The 12,806-nt window shown below is 35.8% G+C and overlaps 1 protein-coding gene across 3 annotated transcripts in view; it reads left to right on the top strand.

Moving 5' to 3' along the window:
• The window catches only part of LOC148942860 (protein asteroid-like), a 49,309-nt gene extending 40,310 nt beyond the window's left edge, over positions 1–8,999 (top strand). For 2 of the 3 annotated variants that reach the window (XM_089102810.1, XM_089102809.1), the window contains exon 3: positions 7,125–8,999. In XM_089102810.1, the coding sequence (XP_088958936.1) occupies positions 7,125–8,345 (1,221 nt within the window). In that variant the 3' untranslated portion in view covers positions 8,346–8,999. The remainder of the gene's footprint in view (positions 1–7,124) is intronic. The other variant, XM_089102808.1, reaches the window with a different exon arrangement.
• Positions 9,000–12,806: the final 3,807 nt, after the last annotated feature.

Here is a 12,806-nt window from a genome sequence, read left to right as displayed (position 1 = left end):
CACTTTCATGAGTGGGAACATTAACAACTTGTTTAAGGTCCAACACACGAGTAATCCATTTTTTGTCGGTTAAGTTGAAGACTCCTGCTATGATTCATTAGTTTAGGAGTTCCGAAAACTGCCTGTACTGTTTCCGAAAACTGCCAACTTGATATTGCAGATACGTCACTAATTCTCGCCTATTAAGCGCACCTTCTGGATACTATATTGCTGCTATTATGATGCATGAGTAAATCCTTGGTAGCCCCTTCGGTTTGCACCAGAGCCAAATTGTCTCGTGGCACGAATCTGAGGGGATAACAAGTTGTTTGCATGGTAACTCTTCGCGGCAATAGATTCCTACGCCACCTCCACGTCGGTTGTCATCTCTATCGCGTCTGGTATTAAAAAAGTTCAGATATCCTTTGATTGCACCCGTTTCGGTTGTCATATCCCAGCATTCAGTAATTACTGCTAATGGTGCTAAGTTTATGAGCAAGACAAGTTCTAATTCATCAACCTTGTTGGTTAGGGACCGGGCGTTGCAAAGAATCAGGTTTGGAAGATATGTCTTGGCATTCAGCGTTACAGGTTTTAGAAAGGGAGGGGAACTATTCGAGGGGAGGTGGTCCACAGGATTATCAGGAGAGTAAGGTCTCAGGGTTGGCATAGGTGCTGAATACCCTATAGTTACTACACATATCAAGTATCGGTTATTTCTTGGCCTTTTGATTCTGTTGTTGTTCCGAACTATGGATATCACTGGTATACAGTGGTCACCACCTTGAAGTACACAGCGCTCTTTATGTGCTTGGACTCTCCTGCCTGCGCTTTTCCCACGCCGTCTCCGCTTCCCTTTAAACTTGCGCTGAACGGGCGCGACATCTTCGTTAGGTTTGTATAGTTTGATATGGGATTACATTTTCAACGATAGATGAAGCCAGTGGTCCACAACTGAAACGCTTGCTTTTCAAAAAGCTCTTTGTGCTAGCGTCGGCTTCTTTTGCTGTCATTTCTATCAATAAACCTAGCACTATAGTCACTGCATAAATGGTTGAAACGATCTTCGCTCAGGATGAGCTACATCTCCAACACAAACAAGCTAAACTAAAGTAGTATGGTATGCATAGCCTCAACGGCGCAACGCTTTACTTTTGGAAACTTTACTTTTCACTGATTTAGTTCATGAAACTGTGCAAACTGTACAGTCTCATTTTTGTACAATGTATTATTTGTCATTGCATTTTTCAATAAACAATCAAAGTTCTTAAACAATAATTGTTCATTGGTAAAAGAAACAGAAATTTCCGAATGTATGAAGTCATAGTAGAAAATCGTTATTAATTTGTTAAGGGTTCTTATGCAAATAGATTTTCATTGCAATGTTTCCAATAAGATCCCACCCCCTCTTTTAGAAGAGGTTAACCCCTACTTCTAAGATAAAGCAAATTTTCATCTGATGAACAACTTTAAAAGTAATAAAGTTAGTTATTTTGAATGAGCATAAACAATATATTTTGTTGTATTTTATTTATTTATTATACCATAGCTCGCGTGTCTATTATGTTTTGAAATATACAGTACACTAAGACACCCTCAAATATTTTGCCATGCGAAGAAACATTCCGCTGTGCTTCGCAGCTGGAAATTGTGTCGCTAAAAGCTAAATTCGCTCTAAAAGGCATTTTTATTAAACAATTCTTTACTGCAAAGCGGCCAAGATTTTTGATTATTTTTATTTATGTTTATTTTAAAGTCGTACATTTCGTATAAGCTTCTATTTTAGCATGTAGATTTAAAACATTAGGGGGAGGGGAGGAGACGACGTTTGCTGGGCTACTCCCCATCTACATGATTAATATTCCCTTTTGTCAGCTTTGCTGTTAACACAATTTTATAGGTGCTCTAGTATGATTCACCTCAACTTCTGAAAGAGCAAAATTGTTTAAAGAATCGTCTGTAGGGAAAGAGGTAGGAAAAGCAAAGAGGAAAGAAGAAGAAAGGAAAGAGGTTGGTCTTAGGGGTAGAAGAAGATTTTGAGACAGCCAAAGCTATTAGAGGGTACATACTTTTCGAACATATTTTTTTGTTTGAATATACTTTTTTAGCTGTTGACAATATACATTTTGTGCTAAGCGAAGCTAGGGGATTATTTTGTCAGTAACAGTTTTTATCATTTAATAAACTTTCGTTTATTAAAAAATACGTTTTAAACTTTCAATTGAACATTAGATCTGTTTAGTATTAACTAGCATGCTCGAGTTTAAAGAGTTTTCTTGGTGCGGTAAAGTTATGAATTTGTTTTTTTGTAAGTATAGGTGGCATATAAATGTAGGTGCTGGTTTGGCATGCGAAAAAGTTAGTACTATGAGAAGAGAGGCTCTAGGATTAAACACAAAGTTTCACTTGTAAACCTAGAAATGATATTCCCTAGAATAAAAAAGTCACCTTTTTGACATTGCTTAGCTGTAGTAGTTGCAATGACACGCTTCTATTGGGAGAATACGGGAGGAGAATACGGCTAGCAAAGAGTACTTGGCAAACAGCTTTGTTTGGTATTACACGTCTATCCGTAACAGTAATCGGAGGGAGCTATTCTGTCAAATTCATCAATAGGATCCTTAGCAAAGGTTCAACTGGTGCATAAAACCTACTGTTTAAACTGGGGAAAGAACTAGTGTAAGATCTGCACCTTTGGTTTTGCGGGAGCATAAAAAAATATTCTGAGGTATCAAGACCATGTGCAACCTCCAATATGGCTAATTAAAATTTGGAGTTTACTTCTTACATATGTTGTCACAATATTGAAATGAGTATATAAAGGACAGAAAATTGAAGTCCCTTATCTAAGACGTAGCACTTCAGTTTTATACCCTCTGTTTTTGATAATCAGACTCAAGTAATTAGGGCTCTATTTTTTTTTTACTTTTGGATTCCCTAGTTTCCTTATTCAAATCAAAAGCTTTATTTTACGCTAGGTGAATTATATAGATAATTTCGGAGACCACACTGCCTTTCCATGACAATCAAATAAAAGTTCAAAATAGGGATAAAATCCTTTTTAATAGACAGTGTAAAAGTTTTACTACTGATGACGGTCACTGTATATGTGACCGAAATATCTGGTATTTTTGTGAATTTCTATACACTGTCTATTAAAAAAGTTTTTTTATCCCTATTTTGAACTTTTATTTTATTGTAGGTGAATTATTAAGTGATTTAAAACGTTTTATTCTTTTCTCAAGCCCGGGGCTCGGTGAACAGCCTATCTCAAGCAAGAAAAGAAAGAAGGCTGGGTGATAGGCTAATCCCCTATCCTTGTAAAACATTTGGTGATTTATAAAACGACAACAAAAAGCCGCCGACCTGATTTTATTTGTGTGGAAACAACAACTAACCGTTCCCAGAAACGATTTTTGACAGCAAACGGACCTTTCCGTCTTGCCGTTGAATGTTTAAACTGTTGGGTCATTCTTTTACTCATCTTTGTGCTAAGATCTTAAATCTTATAGCGTTCTTTTACAAACGTCTTTCTTCATTCTGCTCTTATCAGCGGTCTAAGCACAATGATGAGTATATCATCAAAGTTCTCTCATCATTGTTCTATATGTCAGAAAGATGGCGTCTTTCACACTTTTTGCCAACATCAGTGAGCTGTAAGATCTTAGAACAAAGATGAGTTAAAAGAACGGAAATCTTTGCAGAAAGATGCATGGGCGCCCATAAGGGGGGGGGCAGCCCCCTCTCGCTGAATGACGGTGTCGTATATTTGTATTAATTTAAAACAAAACTTTCCACAGAATAAGTTTAGAAAGAAAAGTAAAGAGCTCTATTAAGCCAAAAATGGGCAAAAATAAAGTCATATAATCTTCCAAGCGTAAAACTACCACAAATCACTGTCAACAATTAAATTAAACTCAAAACGAACAGAAATTATACTAAATAAATCGTCAAACTCCAAACAAGCAAAAATTAACATTACTAGGGCTGGCAACCCCATGTCTTCTCAAGACCAGAGCATGGCTTTACTGAAAAAACAAAACAAAAAAATGACCGTGGATTGTCAGTTTAATATACCTGTACTGATATTTATTTCTTAAAATAAAAAAAGGGCAAAAAAATGAGTAAAAAAAGTTGTTTACTTATTTAAGTAAAAAAGTAAAAAAAAATTAAACATAATTTTTCAGTAAAGTGCAAATTATGTTCTGATCTTGAGAAGGGATGGGGGTTATCAGCCCTACTAATGTTAATTTTTTCTCGTTTCAAGTTTGATTCGGCTATATATATTCTAATTTCTGTTCATATTTAGTTTCATTTATTTATTGATAGCGATGTGTGGTATTTTTACCCTTGGGTGATTACTTGTCTTCATTTCCGCTCATTTTTGGCTCAATGGAGATCTTTACTTTGCTTTGATAAGCTTGTTTTGTGGAAAAAGTTATTTTAGATGAATTTCTTATCGTTTTTTGTTGACAAAGTCATTTTCATGAAAAAAAAAGTTATATCTTTTCGTTTTTTTTGTATAAGAATCTATAGTTTGGCATAATTGTGGGGGGTTGACATGCCCAATATCCCTAAATACATAGTTGCTGGATTATTCTACTATGCGGAACAAAATATTTGTCTCAAAATTTTGACTAGATGTTTTGTGAAATAAATCGGCTTGAGAGACGGGCTGATTGCCCTCCAATCTCTTTTTACTCACAGAAAGGACATTAAAACTTTTAATTTTGAATCGAATTGGCTTCTTAAAATATTTTAATGATATTTCTACCTATTCCAGAGTGGCGCTGCCTATGATATTGCTTATATGCCATTTTAAAAACCTGCATGTATACAGTTTTTTCGTTTAATTGGAACGCCCCCTAAACACTTCCTAGAAGTTTCACCTTAATACTCTTAGCGTCATTAGTTACCGTTACTGTAGTTGTAATACTAAAATTATACACATAGTGCCTTCTGGCTAGTTAAAAATCCCCCACAACTTACTCTTAAAGATCTAACTTAATAATATAAGTTGTTCTTGAGATATTACTTTGTCACCTTTTTGAAAGTTCACATGCTCATAGTTTGTTTGAATTTAGCTCAACGTCCGCCTAAATATTTCTTATATTTGAAACTTCTTATATTTGACATTCTTATACATGCGTTTATATTTAACATTCTTTGACATGCATTTCCAATCAAATGAGCCTCCTCTAAAGTTCACAAGACACATCTTCATAAAAACCTTACACCCTCTCAAACCTCAAAACCTCAAACCTCAGTTACTAAAAACCTCAAAACCTCGGTCAGAATTACCAGCAAGATGTGCTACCAGCAATGCTGTATCCCCAATAGGCTAGTGTAGGCTTTAGCCTAAGGATCCTCTAGCTTGATGGTTGTACTCAAGCACGTATGCATGAGTATTTCTGAATGATTGCATTTTTTTTTTCAAAAATGAGTAAAATGTTTGTATATATTTGTACTACATATATTTTTGTTTAAGCTAAAATGAAGCTAATGTTTTCATTAAAAATAAATGAAAAATCTGATTAAAAGAAATGGCTCCAGATTTGACACCTTATTCGAGACCCTATGCTAGAGGTAAGGGGGCTCAGTCTGATATTTTAGAGAAGAAGGAGCCTTAATTTGGGGTTCAGCATATTTTTAATATGTGTTTTGGTGAAATAACCTTCGCCCAAGGAGGGTCAGAGATTACAATAGTCTAGGGTACCCGCAAGGTCTTAATCTTGCCCTGGTTGTCAACATGGCTATAACGTGCGAATTGGTGATTCAAGAACATTGTGACAATAAGCTCCATCAAATGCGCACATTGCCTATTCACGTTTAGTTTATTTCGCGTCATCATACACATAAGGTTCTTACACAAACGTATAGTAATAGCATAGTTTAAAGTAGGTATCATCTTTCCTATTGGGTTTTATGGCTTTTTTTTTAATCTCCCCCCCCTACACACAACCAAACTAAATTGTGTCTTTTTAACATTTTGTGCTGTTACTTTTTTTTTTTTGTTCACCAAATATATTGGCTCGTTTTATTCCATGTGAAGTTTTTAATGCAAAATTTTCAATGTTTTCCTTATTTTGCTTGTCCCTCACGAGGAATCTAACTAAAACTATTGAGTGTTTTCCCTATGGGTCTAAGAAGACCCATAACAAATTCCCACTCCGAGCGAAACTTTTCAGTAAGACTGAAACATGGTTTAAATCATATTAGTTTGATATATTTTAGTTAAATTATCATTTTTCCGTCGTAGCAGGATGGCTATAACTATATGACATGTTACTTCAGATTACGAAATATGACTTAATTAAAAGAGGCTCATCTTAGACCTTTCTGGACTTTTTAATTTTACTGAATTCCAGGGAAGAGGGTTCAAATCCCATGCTGCAGCTTGTAATCAGCAGTTTATTGTTGACAAATTGAAGCATAGCTTTTTAAAATGCTGGCTTTTATTCCTTAAAATTTGCGTCTAGAAAACTAAACTTTCTAATTAATCTCTTTCGGAGAGTAGGGGGAGCAACATCTTTTCAGATACCAAATGCCTGTCATCTATGTATCTGACATCATCTATATGACATTTGACGTCGGATATACGTCATCTATGTCAAATCATAGTGGTTGTCAAAGAACAAACTGTAATTTTTTCTTGGTCTCATCATATTAAACGGAAAGTCCTAGAAAGTTGGAGAAGCGCTCAAGGAAGGTAGAATTTATACTGCCTGATGAAGGGTCGAAACTAATCGGAAGACAAACAACCGCCCTCTGCACCCTCGTATATCCATGCGCACAAATGATTCACGTGACTAAGCGGTTTGAGGTGGGCGCCAATTATTTCTAGAAATTTCTTTTCATCTTGAATTTAACTTTATCATTTGGTGTAATTTCTTCTGGTTTTTTTAATTTTTATCTTTTGAAGTTTTACTTCTTACTTAAGTTAATTTCAACTCGTTTTATTTTAATGTCGCTCTTTAAAATCTTTGAAATCTAGTAACAGAAGGTACGCATAAAATATAGCTACAAAATATACCAACTGGGTGGTGAGCAACTACCCTAATCTTTGTACAGGCTCTTCATCTCCTATGTACAACTGTTAATTGCCTTGTAGTACAGGTTTTTCACTTTTTGTATTTCTGTTTCAGATATTATCTCTTGTCGAGGAAGAAAAAAAGGAAGAGTTAAAGAAGCTTCTAGCATATTACGGAAAAACTGAAGGAAAACCAACTGCTCTTGAACATTTCCTTAAAGGGCGTGAAAAGGAAATAACCATTAATTCAAAAGGAAACAGAGCTTTGCCTCGATGGTTTATGACGGCTTCGCGGGAAGCTTCGTTTCCCGCGTGGATCTTGAGGATTATTTGCACTCACGAACTTTTTTATTTTGCCCAGGTGGAAGAATTAAAAGAGCCCTATAGCTTATTACCAGCGATGGATATTGTTAAAGGTTTGTCAGCGGTGCTTTTAAGTCATGATTATAGAAACATTTCTTTAGAGCCAACAAATGTGAAAGTTGCTCACCTGGCTGTACAGTTTAGGTCCGGAGCGACAATTGAAGAACGTGATATTCCTTTTTATGAAGGCAGAGGCGTAACAGTACCAAACTTAGAAGACATACCTTCACTACCTTTGGGGACCAAGGAAAGTTTTTTCAACCAAGTGATGAAATTCAATGATTTTCAATCTAACACCATCAAACAATTTCCTAAGGACATTCAAATGTTTATTGGCTCGATGATCTTTTGGAATAATCAAACTAATCCAAGTTCACATCAGGTGGACGCATTGATTTTGATGCTCGTTGTCCAGCGATCGGTGGGAACGTATGGTCATAGACAGAATCACGCATCTGACCCTTTTACTGGAATGGAGGGTGATGCAGATAATACTATCAAAAATCTCTGGAACAGATTGGATAAATCAGATTGTGATTTAGCGATCAAAATCTTAGAAGATCGCGGATGTACTCAGAAAAGCATTGCAAAACCAAAATATAAAGTCAGTAGATACGACAATGCGGCGAAAAGCTCGAATGCGTGCAAGTACTACAAAAGAACCGTTCATAAATATGCAGAATTTCAAATGATTCTGTACTTTGCGACTTACATGAATCGGCTACTCGATTGTCCATATCCAGAAAGCAACTCGGTTTTATGCTTCAATGGATTCTTTTTGCACAACTTGGCTTCATTTATTTTCTCCAACTCTAACTGGATTGAAGCTTTTAGCACTTGCAAATCTGTTTATAAGCTCTTGAAGCAAGTTGTTTTAACGTTCTCTTCATTGACTAAAGGTCAGTACAAGCAAGATCATTCAAATGAAACATTGAGAAATCTTGATGATATGTTAATGAGATTGAAAGTATAACCACCAGCTTTCCTCATTCAATTGAGCAGTTCAGAAGCCAAATCGACAACCTCTTAGCGTCAAAGTGTCTTTTGATTTTTGACCTTGGAAGTTCGCAAGGGAAATTTTGTAATAGAAGAATTGAAGCCCCAGATTGAAAAAAAAGGAAAAAGATTTGAATTGAATATTTCTTTTTAAACAATGTTAACAAAAATCGAATCTATTTGGAATAGCTTGTTCGTGAAATAGCAGATTTTTTATGCTTGAAAATGTAAGCTAAGAGTTTTTCATTAGATACTTGGCATTTTATAATCAAAATCATCAATGTAATCTTGTTTTTCACTTTTCTCCGTTGTTTAACATTAAAGTAAGTCGATTTGGCAGCTGACCCACTGAAATATTGGTTTCATTTTGCAAAGTTGTCATTTACGATTTAGCCGAAATATGCTTGCAAGAATACTATTTTACTCATGGTATCATTTGATGCGAATTTAGCTGATTTTTTGTATCATTGATTGGTCTTCATGCTGGATCATAAAACGTCTCTTCATGATCTTTCTTCTGTGTTGGTCACAAAGAGACCAATCATTAGGCTTTTGTTTATCTTCTTTTTTATAGCACTTGAATTTGTGGTTTGGAATTAAAAAATGTTAACTGATAGACAGTAGTGTCATGTTTTTTTAAGTGGAATTTTACCTCTCTCTAATTTGTACAAGAGACGAGGAAATAATATTGATGGCCTGAAAGTTGAGTTTTTTTGGTCGAAAGTTTAAAAATGTGCCGCTACGTGTGACATGATAAGTTCAGCCCCAAAGACAGGGGTTTCAATTATTGGGAATAGCCCGCATAAAACAGAAGCTTTTCAATTCTCTTTAAATGGAAAAGCTTTAGGCTTTTAGATTTAATTAATAACACTTTACAATTTCGTCATTCTCCATACTTACCCTGAGGGATCATGTGAGTTGTCTAACAACACCATAGGTAGCACCCCACCCTAATCACATTTACCAGCCGCTTTTCATCGTATCTTGTACACTGATAGATTTGGCCTCTTAAATCCTCCAACGTTTCACATTCAAAAATAAAATGAAACCCTCTTTCAAAAAAGCTTCAATATATCAGACATAAATGATTATAATTTACATTTGCATAAAAGCCAACAAGAGCTATAAAAATACGAACAAAACAGCAATCAACAAACGGCATTAGTTAAAACCTACAAAAAAGACTTCTATGTTTCATTCCTAATCTCAGAAATTTCCCCAGCTTTCGAATTTCTCCCAAATCGCTTTTTTTCATTATTATGAACTAATTATTTCTATCAATAAATAATAAGAAAACAATTATTTCTTGAAAGTACTGGTTCTTTGCAACCCCCTAAAAGATGCAAAAGGTTTTTCCCCTTTACACCGATACATTTGGCAAAAATTAAAGTTAAAACTTCAATAGCTGAGCACAATCATCCAATATCCCGTTTATTGTACTTGGCCACGAAACATTCTGACTCTGATGTAGGGTACCTAAATGCGCTGCTCCACAAGCCAGAACTTAGGCATCTTTAGGGGCTTTTTCCAAAATCTAATTAAATTTTCCTATCAACCTAATGATAAGTTCTATCCCATTTTCTAGGGCTATAAGGGAAGAAAAGTTGAGATGGCTAGGTCACGTTTTACGGATGAAAGATTGCTCAAGTTTGTTCTGTTTGGTCATCTATCTAGGGCCAAACGAAAATTAGATCGTCTCCGAATAGGGTGGGGAGAGGTCACAAGAAAGGGTTTAAAAGAAATTGGAACTTCTTGGAAGGTGGGTGGGAATGAGCGAAGCTATGAGTAGATTGAGGCGGAGAGGAAACGTGTGCAGGTCTGTTGTCTCTTAGTATATTGGTGCTGCAACGATTTGTTAGTAGTAGTAGTAGTAGTAGTAATCATATTTATGAGTCTTCTGCTTCTCGATGCCAGCTCCCAGTCCCTATAAAACTAATACCATATTAATTTATTAACAAATCTATTTTCTCCAAGAACCCTTTCAACATATTATGCTTGAGCACTTTCCAACATAGTAGCAATTTCTTATCCCAAAATTTCGCTCGCATAATGCATAGTCTGGGTTGTCTTCGTAAGAAATATTTGTTTAACATCATTACATATTTAATCTTGGCTTACTGGCTCGCAGTCACGACAAAAGAGGCTCGCTTTCCTTTCTCCAAACTTATTTCTAAATTTTTACTGAACGTGTCCTTTGCTTCCAAATTACAACCCAAATATGTAAGCTCTTCTTTCACACCCAGATATACCCTCACACCAAATTCTATCTCTCAATGGCAGTTCTGATCTCTCTTGTGCCCGGGGCAAAATATTGATTAGCAGTTCCTTGTCTCCCAAAAATTTTCAGGCCAAATTTTAAGAACATTTTCATTTATTAAAAAAAAATTCCATTTATTTAAGTCTGACTTTTCTTACTTTGAACTCTGCAAAATTATTAATCATATAGTCCTAATTGATTACTTGTAATTCTTCGCGTTCTATACCCATTAACGCTCAATCGTTTAGTCGCTCCTTGTCCATAGTCGATCTGAGGTAAGTTAACATTTAATCTAAGTTTACAAACGACCGCTCCCTACTGGCCACCGACATTCCAATTGCTAATAATATTTGATAGGCAATTCTTACTTTTGCAAAGACCCCTTCATTTCCGTACTGCAAAATTAATTCTAACTTATCTATAGGTTTCTTTAAAGGAATGTATCTGTGTTCAGTTATTCCCAGAATAACTAAGTACCCGGAATAACTGAATGGGATTTAAATCATAACGATATTTTTCACCAAGTTTAAGGCAATTCACTTCAATATTATCAACATTCGTGCCACTAAAAAACAAATTCTTTGGTATTATGAAAAAACCCAAAATTTGTGTTCAAATCTGAAAGTCTTTCAAATCGGTCATTGGTTTCTATAATTATAAAATGAACTGTTATCAAATTTCAACAGTTATCAATTAAACTTCATGGTAATGAACAATAAGTAAGAAGTGACACCGCTCAATAGTAACCGAAACTAAAAAACAGAATTTTGATAACAATAGATATATCAAAAGAATCTAATTTTTATACTAATTGAAAATATATAAAGGTCGTTAAATTTAATGTTATCTATTAAAAGTTACCAACCTGAGGAGCAAAAGTTCTAGTGTCCTTTTCAAGGGAACAAAAAGATTGGAGGACAGCTAGCCCCCCTCCCTCGCCCCTTTTTTCTCAAAGTCGTCTGTTCAAAATTTTGAGATACCCATTTTGTTATCATAGTTGAAATGTTCAATAACTATGCCTTTAGGGATAACATGACCTCCCCACAGCCCCTGGGGAAAGGTCTGAAGTTACAATTATTTACGTACAATATTTTGTGTTGGGAAGTATACAGAACATGGTTTTTTTTTTGGGGGGGGGGAGGGGGATTTTCCACGGTGAGAATTTGCCATCTGGAGGAAAATTTCTGTGGTTAAGATTTCCAGAGAAACTTTTACACGGGGAATTTGTCAAAATTCCTATACGAAATTCTTTTTATTTGTCTTACTTTGTCTTTGGAGACTAAATTTAACATTATGGAGATGTTCGGGAGTAAATTTTTAGCGGAGCTGGGATTTTCTGGAGGATCTTTCTGTTTAGGGGAGGGGGGGGGGATTCTCCGCGGGAGGAATTTTCCACGGGAGCAACTTTCCACTTTGGGTAGGGGGATTTCTGGGAAAGTATTTCCACGGAGGGTGGATTTTTAACATAATTTTGAAAAACTATCAGAAATTAGTCTTTATTCAAATGAAGGGGTGTGCTTCAAATGTCTTCCTCTACCGGGATAGAAGAAGAGAACAGGAGGCCAAAAGAAGACGTGGCTCTTGACAATGAAGTTTGATCTGGAGCCAATCGGAGGGTTCAGAAAATACGGCAGTCGTCGGGATTGTCAGTGGCTGGATATCGTAGAGCCTGCCACCCTTGAGCGAAACCTCTGGAAGGAGATATGTCGCCGTCTGCTGGGCACCACGATGAGCCTGGATGTGGCTTGAACGTGCAACAAGTACAAGTAAGTAACTAGAAATCAGGGACTGTTCTTTATCCCTTGATTCAGTCACTAACGACATAATCTGCAAATATTCACAGACACAATTTACTCGCGTTAATTACCAACTTAGACGTTTCATCCCAAATTTGACAAAATCATCTCAGAGAATTTTCCTGCCTTCTACGCCACAAACTTTGTCACATCATACGCCCCAATCAACTACCTAATAACTGAAAAGAAATTATAGAAAAACAGTTGTAATTTTTCTATAAGACAATGAAAAAATTAAACAATTCGTGATAACTAAGTGTAAGTAAGGAGCAATGCGGCTTAATAGTGACCGAGGATACATCGAAAGAATCGAGTTTTGATGCTTGTTCAAAATATATAAAATTCATCGAGTTTAATGGTACACATCAAAAGTCACGAGTTTGAG

Source organism: Artemia sp. Qi Xiang Cuo, chromosome 16, assembly GCF_049724085.1.
Source record: "Artemia sp. Qi Xiang Cuo chromosome 16, ASM4972408v1, whole genome shotgun sequence".
NCBI classification, from domain to species: Eukaryota; Metazoa; Arthropoda; class Branchiopoda; order Anostraca; family Artemiidae; genus Artemia; species Artemia sp. Qi Xiang Cuo.
The sequence above is the reverse complement of the archived record's forward strand: the minus strand, read 5'-3'. Positions and strand labels throughout refer to the sequence as shown.